The sequence below is a fragment of the Fukomys damarensis genome, unplaced genomic scaffold, assembly GCF_012274545.1.
Source record: "Fukomys damarensis isolate Sample0158 unplaced genomic scaffold, DMR_v1.0_HiC HiC_scaffold_23, whole genome shotgun sequence".
Taxonomy (NCBI): domain Eukaryota; kingdom Metazoa; phylum Chordata; class Mammalia; order Rodentia; family Bathyergidae; genus Fukomys; species Fukomys damarensis.
The window spans coordinates 36,838,757-36,856,247 of NW_022900935.1; the positions used below are offsets into that span (position 1 = coordinate 36,838,757).

Below are 17,491 nucleotides of genomic sequence, written 5' to 3' on the forward strand. Positions count from 1 at the left end.
AGGGATATAACAAATACTTAGAGGGAAATAGTGGAGGAAATAAGGTCCCTCTTTGGAGCCCTACATAGGCCAAGCATAGCAGCAAGTAATTTTATGGTTGATAATGAATGTCAATAACTCTGAAGAAAGGGGTGTGAGGAAGGGTAAGACAAAGCAAGTGTCATAGGAATCTGAGTCATAGGATTCAGATCCTTTCCATCAGGTACTCCTATTTCCCCAATACAGAATTTGAAATAAGAAAGAGAATCAGAACCAATCCATTCAGTTAGCCTGAACAACAGAAATGCCAGCACGTAAAACGTAAATGTAAAATACTGTTTCTTCGTACTGTTTTATGTACCTTGGTGTAGCACAGAGGTGAACAAACATAAATATGATTAATGAAGAGACTAATGTTCTCACATACTTCACACACATCTCTGGAATGACTTATAATTTTAAAAGGTGTGTCATCAAAAAGATGTATTTTCTTTTTGTTGTTGTTGTTTTGTTTTGTTTTTTTGAGACAGGGTCTCACTATATAGTTGAGACTGCCCTGGAATTCACTGTGTAGCCCAGGCTGGTCTCCAACTAACAGCAATCCTCCTTCCTCAGCCTCCTGAGTGCTGGGATTACAGGTGTGCGCCACCATGCCTGGCTAAAAAGATGTATTTTCATACACACACACACACACACACACACACACACACAATTTAAACATGACTTAAATAATAGAAAAAAAATAGTAAGCAGTGGCTAGTATCTAGCACAGGAGTGATGACGGGTCCTGAGTGCTGCAGATTGGATCCAGAATGTGCCCTAAACACCCATGTTTACAGCCTTGGTCTATAGTGTAGTGCTACTGAGAGGCTGTAGAAATACGAAGGAGTGAGGCCTCGTGGGAGGTTTTAGGTCCCTGGAGGCTGCACTTTGTGGGATTGTGGACCCTGGAAACTTTCTCTTTTTCTCTTGCATCCCAACTATGAGCAAATAGCTTTACTCCTCCATACTCTCCTACCAGGATGTACTGCTCTATCACAGCTCCAAAAGTAATGAGGCCAACCAACTATGAACTGAAGCCTCCAAAACTGTGAGTCAAACAAAACCTATCTTTTGATAAATTGATCATCTCAGATGTTCGTTTTAGTGATGGATATCTAAGATAGTAAATTCTTGGTTAGGCCCTAGAAACCACCACAGTTAGGTGATTCAAAATGCTTATCATATTAGAATATTATGGGTTATTAGTTCTATCAGGAAATCTAATTGAGATCTTTTTTATCAATATTTTTTCCTCTCTTTTTTTGCAAGTTTTTTAAAAAAATAGGACAGCAGAAGTACTTTAGATCCTTTGTGCACAATTTATAACCAACCATAAAATAACCGCAGTGTAGGGTAAAAATGTAAATGACTCATAAAGTATAATATTTTTCATTTCTGTTTGTGGTTTTCATCCTGTGATGATTTTCAGCATGTGTAAATCATTCTGTTACCACAAATTTAATGAATGAAGTAAAAGAGTGAAGACCACAAATTTAGTAATAAAGTAAAGTTTTAATGACTGACATTTTTGGCCTGATCAGGTTGACTATATTTGATACACAGTCCAAGGGTTTACATTTTAGATGAAACTTTTCTTAAGACTGTTCCTGTGTTCCAGATGTGACCTAGTTTCTGCCCCTCCTCAGGGAAATGAAGACTAAGCATGGCACAGGCAGGTCTAACAGACATGGCTATTTCAAGAGTTTGTAGTGTTGTACAAGTATAGCAACAAAATATGTAAATCCAGCTGCCTAATGAAAATCTTTATTGAGTCTGCCCTGTGCTAAAGTGATATTCCAGCCTCCAGAAATGCAATATATAGAAGACAAATCTTCGTCTACAGGAGCTCATGGAGTAGAGCTTAAAAGAAAAACAAACATAAAACCTGTCACAATATACAAGAAAACAACTGCGAAATGCAAAATCAAACCATAGTATGAGCAGTAACAGAAGCCAGAGACGGTAGAAAAATATTGCATAAAATACACTAATTTGGTCTGTTTAAAGATGATTCAGGGAACATTTCCCAGAGTGGATAAAATCAGAGCAAATTCAAAAGAATGAAGTACAGTTTGACATTCTCCTTAATTAAATCACAACGTATTTTTGGACAAATGCCCACTTAAATCAACGAAGAAACAGAGAAGGTGTCTGACATAATGCTAGACACAAAGTGAGAATCCTTCAACTCCCTTCTTGTATATTCTTAGAATTAAGGTATGTCTTATTGACTTCCCTAGTCACTGGGACAGAATACCTGACATCCACAACTTCTTTTGGCTCGTGTTTGCAGGCTCCAAGTTAGGATGGCATGGAAGAGGGGCACAGTGGAGGACAGATGCTCATGGCATTATTGACAGCAGAGGGAGTAAAGGGAGGAGTGAGGAACCCTTTCAGGCCACACCCACAGTGACTTGTCTCTTCCAACTAAACCCTGCCTCCTAAAAGCAAGGCAGCTATCAGAGCCCATAATCAAATTGCCTCCTGAAGGCTCCACCAATGAGCACACGAGGCTCCTCTGAGACATCTAGATATAAACTATAACATTCTGCTCTGTCCTCCACAAGATGCAGTCACAGCTCTTTATGCAAAACCCATTTAGTTCATGTCTAAGAGTTGCTGACGTCTTAAAGATTTCAGAATTGCTGAAAAAGTCCAAGTATGAAGTCTCTACCGAGACTTAAGGCAAATTCTTAATTGTGAGCCCTTATAAAAACAAAACATTAAGTACTGTTCACATACAATGGCACAGGCCAAACACTCCCATTGCAAAAGAGGGGAATAGGGGAATAGAAACCAATGGGACAAAAGTTCAACTGAAACCCAGCAGGGAAGACACTAAATCCTGTCGTCCACATCCAGCAAAAGCTTCCAAATGGCTTGGCCAGCTCTGCCCCTACAGCATTGCCAGTGGTTTTAGCCCTCATAGCCTCAGTCTTGAGATGGCTGTGCTCACTTCCTGTGGCTTTCTTCAAGTGATCTTCCAAGTTCCTGGTATCTCCAACTTCTTAAGGTCTTCACAACACTTCTGGCGCCACTGTCACAGCTTAACGTACCACCTTCTCAGGGGCACTAATACTTGGCCTCCTAGGCCTACTTTTGAAATTTGGGTGGAAGCCTTGCTTACCCTATGACTCTTGCATTCTGCATGATTCTGTATGTCCGTGAAACCACCAAGATAGACAATGCCAAGATCTGAGGCCAGGTCAAGTCGTAGCCAGGCCCTTTTACATGATGGCTGTAGAGGTCTCCAGGAGCCTGGATGGCTGAGCACTGTGAAATGAATCCTAAGGAACCAACTCCTTAGGTGACCCTTTCCAAGCATGACCCCAGGGCTCTCTTCTCAAATGAAAACTTAATAGCCTTGCACCCTCAAACCTGCAATGGGTGGGGTCTTACTACTTCCTTACTTGCTCTCAAGCCATTGTTTTTGTGTTGCCCTTTCCATTACCCTTGGTTTCTTTTTAAAGCTTATCTTTTCAGCACCCAGACTTTTTTTTCTTTTTTTTTTTTAATTTTATTGAGTTTATTGGTACATTTTAGGGATACAGTACAGTTACATTCATTGTTGGGATCATGTACCTCTACATGGCAAGTTTTGATTCTCATTTTTTCCCCTTACCTCTGCCCTCCCTTCACCCCCTCCTCCCCTCCCCATCTACACTTTATTTTCATCCTCTCACATTTTTTTCTTTTCCCCTACGCATCGCACCTTCCCTACACCTTTAGCTCCTTTTCATTTCTAAATGTCAGTAATCTTATTAGAATCTTATGCATTGTTGCAGAATATTCACACCAGGGAAACTATTTGGTATTTACACGTGTGCCTTATTTATTTCACTTAGGAGTATATCTTCAATATGTATCCATTTTCCTATGAATGAATCTATTCTCTCGCTCTTTATGGCTGAGTAATACTCCATTTTATAGAAAAACCACAACTTCTTTATCCAGTTTCCAACGGATGGGCAAATAGGCTGTTTCTAAGATTTAGCTATTACAAACTGTGCCGCTATAAACATGGGTGCACATACTTCTCTGTGATATGATTCTTTTAGTTCTCTTGGAAAGATACCCAGCAGAGGGATGGCTGGGTCAAATGGAACCTCCAGTCCAAGCTCTTTGAGGTATCTCCATATTGATTTCCATAGTGGTTGCACCCAGACTTTGTGCTGCTTGATCTTTACAGATGTTCTCTTTCTGGCAAAACTAAAAACTTTTTAAATGGCCTTCCTGCTCCTGATTTTCAGTGTAAACCTGGCTAAAAGCAGCAAGCAATACCCATGGTACAATTTGAATTTTGACTTGAGATACATGCCAAAACATATTAACAGAATAGGAAAAAGGAAAGACTCACGACAATGCCAATCCTTATTCCTGCAAGAGGTCATGAAGTTGTAGCGGGAATTTAGAACCATTCATCTACTACCCTTTATCTACCCCCTTCGCCTTCAGTAAATGCTTCAGAAGGTCGTGGTTCTTTACCTGGCAGGGTGATCCATATCTTCATTCCTGAAGATTCTGGGCCATTTGTCATCCTGCCTGGACCAAGATATAGTTTCTCTGTTGTTGACCCTAACAATACTAGGAGGCGCCATAAGGATCTTGGCCACTCCAAATATATTCTTCCTTTTCCCCATTGCGGAGTCCAATTTCCCCTTGGTAGTCTGGATCCACTACCTCTACCTACACCACAATTTCCTTTTAAGGTTATTTACTCAGAGGCACAAGGAGCCCAAAATGACCAGTGAGAAGTCTTAGCATCCAGGTTGGTGGAATCATTGCTGTTCTCCCTGATACCAGCCATCCACCCTCTGGAACTAAGATTTCAAGGTTAGCAGAGCATAAAGGTCATAAGAACAGAAAGCAAAAATTTTGCTAGTGAGTCATGAAGGTTAATGAATATGTATTTTATATTAAATCTGTTCCTCTCATGAATCCTAAGTGATACACGGTAAAATACACAATATAATTTTCACTCTTATACTCATTTTAAAGAGTATAATGCAGTAGTGTTTAGTGCATTCACAATGGTTTCAATCTTTACCAATGTCTAATTTTAGAGTATCTTCATCATCTCAAAAACTTACCCTGTGCACATTAAGCAGTAATTGGCCTTTCCCATTTTCCCTCGCTGCATGAAAACTATTAATTTATTTTCTGTCTCCTAAGTCTATTCTTCACATGTCATATAAATATAACTGTATAACATGTGGCATTTTTACATTTAGATTCTTTCTCTTAACATAATATTTCTAAGGCTCTTGAATGTTATAATATGAATAGATACTTCATTACTTTTATATATATACATCACATTTTGATTAGCCATCCATCTTTTAATATAGATACTGGATTGTTTCCACACTTTGGCTTTTGTGAATAGTGATGCTATGAATGTTCATGTACAACTTTCTATTTTAATATGTTTTAAGTTCTCTTTAGTATATAACTATGAGTGGTACTGCAGGGTGGTATGACAATTCTATGTTTTAATGTTCTGAGGAACCACGAAGCTGTTTTCATACTGTGGCTGCACCATTTTGTATTTCCACCATCAGTGTACAAAATTTCCAACTTGTTAAACCTTACCAACACTTGTTATTTTCCATTTCTTTGTAGTTGTAGTCTTGTGTGGTTTTCTTTTGCTTTGTAGCCATTGTGACTGGCCTGAGATGGTATTCAATGTGTTTTTCATTTGTACTCCCCTGATGATGGATGATGTTGACCATCTTTATGCTTATTGTCCTTAAATAGCTCTTCCTCGAGGAAATATCTATTTAGAGCTATCTTAAAATTGTGCCATTTATGTTGGTGCTGTTGGGAAATTGTAAAAGTTCTGTAGATTCTCTGGATCTAAGTTTCTTATTAGATATGTAACATACAAACATTTTTTTTCATTGTGTAGGTTGCCTTATTTTCTTTACAGTGTCCTTTGATGAGCACAGGTTTTGGTTTTGATGAATCACAACATCACTTTTCTATTTTGTTGTTTGTGTTTGGGTATCATATTTAAGAAATTGTTGACTAATTCAAGGTTATGAAGATTGATACCTATGCTTAATTCCAAGAATTGTATACTTTTAAAACTCACATACAATTTTTTATCTATTTTAGATTTTTTGTAAGTGAGTAGAAATCCAGATTCATTCTTTTGTCTGTGGATATCCAGTTTTCCCAGCACAATTTCTTTATTTTTTTGATATTTTAAGTTGAGTTTTTGACATTTTATTTCCATAGTTTCTCATGTTTCATTGGAATTACATAGTTGGGATCATTGTATTTTTTTTTCTCTCTCTCTCATTGAGTTTATTGGTACATTTTAGGTATACAGTACAGTTACATTCATCATTGGGATCTTGTACCTTTACATGCCAGGTCTTGGTTCTCATTTTTCCCCTTACACCTGCCCTCTCTTCACCCCCTCCTCCCTTCCCTATTTACAGATACTTTATTTCCATTTTTTCATTTTCTCACTTTTTTTCTTTTTTGTTTAAAAGATTGTTTTCTACCGAATGAATGGTCTTGACATCCTGTTAACAATACAATACTCATAGATTTATTTCTGGACTTGCAATTAAATTCCACTGATCGATATGTTTCTTTACTCTAATATCACACCATTTGCATAATTGTAGTGTTTTAAGAGTAAATTATGAAGCATGGAAGTGTGAGTATGTCAACTTTGTTTTTCTTTTTCAGGATTTTGGGTCCTAAATCTCTTGCTATTTCATAGGAATTTCAGAATGAGCCTCTCCATTTGTTTAAAAAGGCAGAATTTGATGAGAGCTTACTGAGTCAGTAGGCAAATTTGGAGAGTTTTGGCATCCAAATAGTAATACTTTAATATGTGAAAATGGATTTTTTTCTATTTATTTAGCTCTTCAATTTATTTAAGCAATTTAGATAAATATATACAAGTCTTATCACTCCATAGCTAAATATCTTTTAAGTGTTGAATTATTTTTTATATTTTAAGTGTAATTGTTTTATTAATTTATTTTCCAGATTGCTCTTTGCTTATACATAGAAATAAAATCTCTTTTAATGTTGATTTTACAGCCAGCAACTTTGCTAAATTCTTTTATTAGCATCAATACTTTTATGATGGATAAACGTCAGACAAATTACATGTAATCATGTCACGTGGGAATAGAGAGCATTTCACTTCTTGCTTTCCAATTTGGAGGAGTTTTACTTCTTTTCTTTTTTTCTTACTTTTCCTTTCTTTCCTTTCCTTCCTTCCATCCTTCCTTTCATCCTTCCTTCCTTCTTTCTTTCTTGCCTTTCTTCCTTCCTTTTCTCTCTCTTCTTTGTTGTCCTGCCTAGAACTTTAGAACTTCTAGTACACTGCTGAATTGACGAGGCTAGAGTGGGAATTCTTGTCTTGTTCCTGGTCTTGAGGGAAAACTTTTGGTCTTTCACGTTGAATATGTCAGCTGCAGGATTTTTCACAGGTGGACCTTACCATGTTTAGAAAGAGTTGCTTCCTCTTCCTACTTTTATAGGAATATGTGATACAGTGAGAACTCTGCTCAGAGAGACATTTACAGCCCTAATTCCTACATTAAAAAAGAGGAACCTTATGTCAATAAGCTAATTTTCCTGAGTAACTAGCAAAGGAAAAGCAAGTTTTGAAGCAGAAGCAGGAGAAAAATAATAATGATTTGAGCAAAGGTAAATGGAAAAGACTAGAAAAACAATAGAAATAAAACCAAATACTAACTAGTTAAAAAAATGCTACACATTTAGCTTAATTAAGAAGAAACATTAATTCAAGTCACTAAAATAAAAAATAAAAGTGGGGCCTCATTATCAATTTTACAAAATGAAAATAGGAGAATGCTATGAACATTTGTATAAAAAAGAATTATATAACCTAGGTGAAACTAACAAGTTCAAGAACCACAAACTATACACACAAACTATGAAAACAGTTTCATGAAGAAAAACTTAGAAGGCTTAAAAAAATTAAGATCAAGTCAGTAATCAAAACTTCCCAACAAAGAAAAGTCCAGTACTATATGACTTCAATGGTGAAGCCTACCAATTGTTTAAGAACATTAATCTTCTTCCAAAAAAACAGAAAAAGAAATACCTTCCAAGAAAAAGAAATACCTTCTATTTTTTCTGTAAGGCCATATCATCCTAATACTAATGTCAGACAAACACACTGCAATAAAAGTAAACCAATATTGCTTAAGAATATTGATGCAGATATCCTCAGTGAAATGCTAATAAACAAAATCCAGCAGCATATTGCAAAAATTATTTCCTACGATTGAGTGGGATCTTTCCAGGAATGCAAGGGTGGTTTGAAATACAGGAAGCATTCATTGATCTATAACACCATGTTAATGAAAGTAGAAGAAAAGCCACACAATTATTTCTATACATGCAGTGATCAGTGCTTTGCTCTTTTATAATCTGCAATGTGTTACAAATATGTCTCTGTGACATTTATTTGCATTTTTATATTCACGTCCTACAACCCCTATTAAATGTTAAGCATAGAAAAGGTAGAAATGCTCTCTTATATTTCTCCACATTCCTAATGTCAAAGGAAATTATCTACAATAGAAAATACATAATTTGTGGTCAGCAATACTATCCTCCCCTGTTTATTCAGCCAGGCAAGTTGTTATCTCCATTTACAGTGAGAAAACTGAGAACTAAGAGCGTTCAGGAAGTTGACCAATGGAATAACAGAGGGTGGAGAAAAACATGCTCTTCTGAACATTGTACCCAGCACTGCTCCTCGGGTAACTTGCTTCGATTGTCTCTTTACAAGCCTGAAACAAGCTTTCCCACCACTAGCACTCATTTCTGGCAATAGGATTTGTTATGAAGAATCCAACCAAGAGAGCATTCTGTTTGAGATGTCTATATGTTCTTTTTGAATCACCACTGAAAGAAAATGAGTTAGGAAATTGTCTCATCTAGATTTTCTGAGCAATAGAGAGAAACATTTGAACCCTATTCTGTACTATGGTTGGAAAGTGGCTGTGTATGCAGGTCACAGCGAACAACGTTAAGTAAAATAGCAATACGACCAAAGTTGGCCATTTTTCAAACTGAAAAGGGGTGAAGCTTGTCTTCTCAGCACCTTGATCTGCTTACATGGCTGCAAGATTCCACTCGTGGAGTGATAGAAGACACAGATGAGGACTTTCTTGTGTGCAGAATGAGACTCTTGTGATTGTTTGTGTAAACTGTGTATGGGATGGTTCTCGAAATCGAAAAGACTGATGTTAACTTTATCTCCTCCTCCATGAATCACTCTCAGCTCTCTTACTGCTAGGTATCAAGCATCTAATTCTGTCACATTTCTACCCCTTATTAAATAAGAAAGCTGACAAGTACTTTACTCTAAGATATAAATGACTACTAGCTTTAGTATTCTGCTGTTTACAGGGATAATCCTATTTTAACAAGAGACCACAAATATAATGTACAAGGAATAAAATTCTAATTATGAAATGGAGACTGTTTTGATCGTAGAAATCCAGACTTGCTAAAACACAAGTCTCTACAATATGGAACCAGGGCTCCTTGGAGAAATGACTGATTTCAGGATTGGGCCAGGGAGTGAACTAAGGGAGTCCAGGATGACTTGTGCCAGGCAGTACAGAGCACTCAGAAAAACAACAGAAGTGCACAAAAAGGGTGCAGAAGCCACCGTGAAGGGGTTCACATGAGCTGATCCTGGGAGAGACTGATAAAGAGTAATGACAGGAGTGGGCAATAGCATATGCATGAGGCAGGTGACATTTATGACTCATACACAAGTCCATATACACATGGTAAAATATTTAAAAGCAGATGTGGAGAAAGGATAAAATTCTTTTTTGCAGTATTGATTCAACTAACACCTGTAGAAGGGACAGTGGAAATACAAGCCATTTTTTTACAGTCACCATAGGAAAGTTTTATTCTAGCAATGATTATCAATGGATGTTGAAAGCAGTGGGTATTTGACAAGCAATACAATTACTAAATATCAGGTTTGCCATTATTTGCAATAGGAAAAACACCTTTACAATGGAGAGATCTGGTGGAAACCATTCTCACCAAATTATAAAATTTATTTTCCCCAGTGAATAGATAATCCAGTTCCTCCAATGTGCCCACAATACAATTGCTACTCCAAGTAATTAAACTAAGAGCATGAAGAAACAATCCGACATATCTACTAGGCTAGAGTCTTCAAAAGTGTTGCTGTCATGTCATGAAATACCATGCATATACATGCACACACACATACACACATTCATGTACACGTACAGAGGCTGAGGAACTGACAGATTACAGGAGACTAAAGCAAAATGACAATAAATATCATGTTTTGATTCTTTGATTTTTGATCAAGGGGAGGAAGCAAAAGAAATGAATTGGGGACAATTAGGTAAACTGAAATAAAGACAGTATATCAGATGATAAATAAAATATCTCCAATGAGATGAGCACATGTGATTATTGGACAATCTATTCTTAGACTATATGTGCTGAACTTTTAAAGGTAAAAAGTATGCATTTCTGTTATTCCTAAGTGATCTATATCCATCTATCAAGAATGTGGCAGTTAAACCCAAAATAAAAAGAAAGTATACATTTCAAAACACAGGTCCATGAGTGGGCCAGATATTTAATCCAAATGGCCAGTTTACTTCTTTTTCAGAAAAATAAGTTGAAGTTTATTAGCAAAATTGGATAAAAATAATAGTTCAAACTCATCGTTAGATAAAATATTTCCAAAAGCTTAATACACCCAAGGTCCCAGAGCCATCATTGTCCTTAACAGGCAACTATTTCACTCACCTGGGCATGATGTGTTTTCTTGCTTCACAGTGTTGAACAAAAGAATGTTTATTGCCCGAAGAAATATTTTGGTAACAAGGAAAAATATAGAACACATTAATTGGAGAAGGATTGCATATGCTGTATTTTGTTTTTCAAGATTGTCTTTAAAGATCAGCTCTTATCTTCATGTGGATTCTTCTCTTCCTGTCCAGAAGATTGTCTCAAGTTTGAAGCTTATGAGTGATCTGAGCTTGGGCACCTCTCTATGCCTCACCCTCCTCACCCAAAAGGTAAAGATGGAAAATATCACCTACCTCACCACGAGAGTTGAGGATAAACAAATTAGCGTCAATTAAACACTTAGAATACAGCACAGCACCTATTACACACTTCATAAATTTTAGCTACTATTACTGTTGCTTATAGCTTCAGGACAAGTATCTTTGTAGTCACCAGTTGTGCTCATAAAAAATAATTTTATGGTGCCAGGGATTTAGCTTTAGTGGTTCTGCAGCCCACCTCGCAAGCACAAGGACCTGAATTTGATCCCCGGTACCAAAATAAATAAATAATTTTATAATGTCAAGTCCATTAATTGAGTGAAATATGCTGCTCCTTTCTTTTCTGTACAAGTCTAAGCCCTGCTCAGTTTTGTTTATTGTTATTTCTTGGTTACTTTGTTTTGTCTTTCGGCTATCTGGGGAATACTTCCAAGTCATACTAACTGTCACTTTATTATTTGGATAGTTTCAAAACTTTCATAGTCATAACTGGGTTTCCAGGTATTTTCTGCAACTGCTCACATCAATTAACACTTCACACGTCGTCCTTGGCATTTTCACTTCTCCTTCTTTGTTATTGCTTGTGATAAAGTACCCTCCCCTTCTTCTGCCCTTAAATGACCTGATAAACTCCTTCCTTCTAGCACTTTGGTGTTTAAATACGTAATATATTCCACATAAGCTATATTTATCTAACATGTGGAGAGCAAGTAACATAGATGTCTTTAGGAAAATGCTACTTTAGTGCATTTTTCATTTACATGTAGAGGCTTCAGAGAAACACATTTAGTAAAAATACTTGGAGATATAGTCTTCTCAAGGTATAGTGAAATATAAACAGAATTTCTAACATCATAATCCCAGTTTTCTTTAGAAAATTTTGTCTCTGAGGCAGGGAGGGTCTCACTATGTAGTTCAGGCTGGCCTTGAACTTATTATGTAGCCCAGGCTGGCCTCAAACTCACAATGATCCTCCTGCCTCAGCTTCCCAAGTCCTGGGATTTCAGGTGTATGCCATCACACCCATCCAGAATTTATGCACTTATTAAACATGTTAAATCTATTTGTGAATGTGACTTTATTCACTAGAGATATATCTTTTTGTTAAAAAATATTAATTTTATACAAGCTAGTAAACAGTAGGAGGTAGCCTGAGAAATTATGCTATAAAGGCAGACTATTCTTGCTTTTTATAGACAAACATCTGTGGATTAAATGATTATCCACTCTGTGTCACTGTTTGGTCTTCATTTTAAAACCTGCTTACATGGATTAGAAGTACTTTTGTACATAGCAAAAAATAGGTCACCAACTGAACGCAAACCATGGCCCGTGTCTTTCAACATGGTGTAAAAATGATAAGTCTTGTGACTTTCTTAAACTGAGACATAAATTTACAAGACGTAAATGTTTCATCGATAGTTTAGACTGGTTACATTCTCAGTACAGCCCTCCCTCCCTCCTCCCTCCTCCTCCTCCTTCTTCTTCACCAAGTGCCTATCTTTACCTATTATTTTTAAGTATTTGAAAAATGCTACTTTTATCTAGTTATTTAAATGTTTTGCTGACACTATTATTCCAGAGTATCCCAGAGATTCTGAAAATTGTCAGTCTAGAAATTCTGCTGCTGCACCTGACTGCAGACTGGGAGTGGCTGGAGTTTGCTACAGTCCTTTGGATGTTGTGGCTTGTAGAGCGCTTCGCAGGTTGTCGTTCAGAACGTGAAGGTAATCCCTGGTATGGATCTAATCTACCACTCTGCCTCCTCTGTCTCTGCTGCTGAGATGGATGGAGTCTGTGCTGCAGTTCCTCCTTGTCCCTCTGCTTCTTCTCTTCACCCTTCCTTTTTTCTTCAACACTTGGAGGATGGACATCTGTTTGAGGACTAGAAAGGATGGCTCCACCTAAGAAATATGGTCAGGATCCTTTGAGTGTGGACCCAACACTTGGCCTCAGAGATGAATGCTTCGCTGAACTGTTGGTCCCTGAATCTGCATGTCCAGGCCCACATCTATGCAGGCCAGACTTCTCTGACAGGTGCCACGCTTAGCCATCTGTCAGAATTCGTAGCTGTTTCTTTACTCCATCACTTGTGTATGTAAGGCACAGATTTTCTCTTTAAGTAGAGCCTTCTACAATTCTTTTTTTTTTTTTTTTTTTCTCGTACCGGGGATTGAACTCAGGTCCTTGCGCTTGCAAGGCAGGCCACTGAACCGCTGAGCTAAATCACCAGCCCTTCTACAGTTCTTTTTAAGGAGCCTTGTCAAGAGATTTTCATCTCTTACCCATTCTCTCTTGTCGATCAGTTCAGAGCCTAAAATCCCATCGGAATCCTGTCGCTCTCTTTTAAAGCAATTTGGTTTCCTTTGAACTGAAAAGGCAATCCTGGTCCCTTGTGCTGAAATTGGAAAATGAAAGACAATTGTAAACAATGTTACTAATATTTTAATACTTTTTCTGGTGAATCTAAACAGATACACAGATTCTTGTGCCACAAGACACAAACTCACATACATGTATGTTAGGTTTTAAGTGTATTGAGCAAATGCTATGATCTAGGACTTGCACATGCATTTGACTCTCATAACATGCATTCAAGTCCAGGTGGAGACAGCTGATTTGTTTCTGTCTGCAGGTATCCAGCCTTCTTTTGCTGGGAACTGTCCCATAAGCCTGCAGTCTTGGTGGGGCAACCAGTCTGACACGCCCATATCCTCTAGCAGCCGAGTAGATGCTTTCCCTGAAATTTGAATTTTAAATAGAGTGACTCAGAAAGACCAGTGATAAATGACTTTATCATTCTCATCCAAGTGGTGTCCTAAAAAGTCTCCCAGCTGTTTTTGTTACCTAGATCTAGTGAGCTGTTCTGGGAGCTGCCCCTTCCTATGCTGGTTTCTTCCGCTCTTCCTCTGAATCCAAACTCTCCATATCCTTCCAACAACATGTTTAAAAAATTGTTACTTTTGTTTCTTCTAACCACCAAAAATTCCCAATCAACACAGAAATATACTAGGTATTATGCTAGTATACAGAAACCAAAACTAAGGCTTTATTTGTAATTTTTGAGACACTTACTAGCCTAGGCTGGCCTTGAACTCATTATCCTCCTGCCTCAGGCTCCAATGCCGGGGTTACAGGTGTGCACCACTACCCCTGACCTGACTAAGTTTAGCTAACTCTCATCTTACTCTCTTTCTACACGGATATATAGGTGTGTGTATTCATATATGTATATATACATTAATATTCATTTAATAATCATCATTTTCAGCCTTTAGTTCCTTTTTATAAAAGGATAATCACTGTGGGAAAAAACTCAAAATCATTGGAAAGTACAAAGAAGGTAAAACTCACCTATTATTCCAATAATAATCACTGTTAATATTGTAATGTTTTCATTAGTCCCCCCTTTTGTTTCTCTATGTGTCTATGTATATCTAATCTATGTATGTGTGTATACATACAGTATACATTCATGTGCCACACACATCCAATAGGAATGCATGTGTAAATGTACAATTACATAGGAAAGCATGCAAATGCAAGTGTTAATATCCATACTACATGCACAAATCTGTACCATCAGTTTTTTCTCTACTATTTTGAAAGCATTTTTCTAATTAAACTTCTTACAAAACATCTTGCTGTATTGGATCATGTAATACACCACAATGGATTTAATCATTCCTCTTATGGGCATTTTGTACTTATTTACTTTTCCATTTTGGGCCTTGATTAATAGCACTACCAATCAACAACATCTTTGACATCTGATTATTTCCTTACAATAGATTCCAAAAGTGAAATTACTGGCCTAAGCTTTGAGCATTTTAAAAGCTCTTGATATATATATTCTCCAAAAACTTTTCAGAAAGGTTGTGCTAATTTGTAGCCTGACAATGAGCATTTCAGAATTAATTTCTCACGTGTGGGTGCCAACTTAAGTCGGAAATGATGCTTATACTGTGCTTGACATTTCTTCATGTCTTCTGATTGTTATACAAGTTAATTGAAGACAAAAAAATATAAAAGATTAAAATATATAATCACTTATAGGTATAAACATAATAGTTTGATGAGTCTTTTGTCTTTTCACTGTGAACATGTTAAAATATATAAATATTTGTAATATTGAAGTCTCAGAGCTATTTTATATCTAAATTTGATTTAATATGATATGACTTTCCTGAATTATTCAATAACCTTTAAATCATTATTTTATTAGATGTTAATCTGCTATAAGATATTTAATCTTTCTTGTTTATTGCTGATGTGCTAATTGATATCTATAAACTTGTTATACAGGTTATTGTTCAAAGCCTTTGATTACGTTTCTCATGATTTCAATATAATGTATGAACAGGAGAGGAAAGATAGGTTTAAAAGATGTAGATATTTTAAAGTTTCTGGGTAAATACTGTCATTTTTTTCTAAAATGCTTGTTTCAATTGTATATGAAAATACACCTCACTCCTCAACATTATCTTTTTATTGTTCTATTTCAGTGATTCATATTTTTGTTTTTCTTTTTGATATTTATTTGGTGCTGAGACACAACACTGGACACCCACAACTTAAAGAGGTTTATTTTGGCTCACATTTCAATCCATGCTGGGCCACTCCAAAAGGAAAATTGAAAGACAGGAGCATGGTGGAAGAAAAGCTGTTGAGGTCATGGTAGCCAGGAAGGAGTGAAGGAAGGGCCAGGAAGGGAGACAAACCCTTCCGGGTCACACCCCCAGTGACCTGCCTCTTCCAACCAGACTCCATCTCCTAACAGCAAGTCAGCTATTCAACCACCTCCCCAAAGCCCTGCCTGTGAACCCATGAGGCTCTGTGAAGATCTCCAGATATAAACCATAACATTCTGGAATCAACTGATTGTCCTAAACACATTTTTAAAAATCATCTAGTAGCATGAAGATAACTGGGCACCCTTCTTCCTCTGAGTATTTACTCTCTTGTGTGAACAGAACACAGAAAGATAGCTCAATTTCCCCATTGGTTACTCTCATTAAATATTTTATGTGAGTAGCCCAGCCATCTGTAGTGACCAGCAATAGATGTTCTCAGATGTTTCTGAGTGTGTACTACAGTAATTCATACTTGCAAAGTTTACAATTTGCAATTTACACTACCTGTACAATGTATGTTTACGTTTTAATTACAATGACGTTAAGAATTTGGAGGTTGGGGTTCATAGGAAAAGGCTGAGGTCAAAGCCAGTAGGGGTGAGGGTGGTCAGAATTCACACCATGTGTTCAACACTTAGTTCCTGCAGTTGTCATCAAGCCACATGACCAACGTTCCCAGGGTCCAGAATGTAAAGTGACTCCAAACAAGTTAAGTTCTGAAATAATGTTAAGGAATTCAATAGCAAATGTATGTATGATATTTTAGAAAGAGACTGATTTACATTTGAGGGGTTTTAATTGCAGCCATCTATAGCGAAAGTTTTTAACTTTCCATGTCTAAATATATAAATGCACCAATTTAAATGAGCCAGCTGCTTTCTTAACGTAGAGCACGACTTGACGGATTTATGAATGACTGAACGGTTGAGAACCAACAGCAAGGCTAAGACGATTCTAGCCCCGCCCGATAACCTTAGCCATTATCAGCACCTTGGAGAGCTTCGAATTTTAAACCACCGCCACCAATCTTCTTAGGAAAGAAAGGAAAATGGACATTGATATATTTTTACAAGTTCTTTGAAAACTAATATCTCAATTTTTCAATTTGCTACCTCCAAACAGCCTTTCCTTTGCCCTACTTAAAATGAAATGGCCACGATCTGTCATCCTGTGAGAGCATATTTAGATTTAAGCAGCATCACTACTTTCTTTTCCCCAAGAAATCCATTTCTTTACCATGTCTGCAAATTAAAACATTTCTTTCAAATGAAGGTCCAGGATTGTCAGTTGGTCCTTCCTCCAGGGGTTTTAACTGTTGGGCACGATCTCTTTGGGAAGACCCGGTGGGAGTAGAGTCTGGGTCCCCGTAGGTGCAGTCCGAGGACCTGCCGCAGAGAGCAGGAGGTCAGACGGGCCCGGGTGCTCTTCAGAGCCTCCCGGTGGCAACGGCCATGCCAATCGCTGGCGCGCACGCGCGCTTCGCTTCTCCGCAAACAGACCTGGCTCGCCTGTATTGCACCTGCCAGGTCATAAACCTCTCCCTACTCACTCTTGTTCCCGCGGCGAGGCTCACGCTCGACTTCTGTTTATTGGTCGGAGCCCACGAGAGGCCGTCCAATCAGCAGCTCTCTCTGCTCCACCTATGCCTCTCTTCCAGCCTCCGCTCGCCCCCTTCCCGGGCACTTTCCTTCTTTGTGACTGGTGCGTGCGCAGGTCACTCAGAGTGGCGGGCGAGGTGCGCCGGCGAGGGGCGGG

At 37.7% G+C, this 17,491-nt stretch overlaps 1 protein-coding gene across 1 annotated transcript in view; it reads left to right on the forward strand.

Moving 5' to 3' along the window:
- Hook1 (hook microtubule tethering protein 1) overlaps positions 1-17,491 on the forward strand; it is an 88,372-nt gene that overhangs the window by 22,816 nt on the left and 48,065 nt on the right. The window contains exon 2 of the mRNA XM_033767268.1: positions 11,034-11,111. Within this exon, the coding sequence (XP_033623159.1) occupies positions 11,058-11,111 (54 nt within the window). The 5' untranslated portion in view covers positions 11,034-11,057. The remainder of the gene's footprint in view (positions 1-11,033; positions 11,112-17,491) is intronic.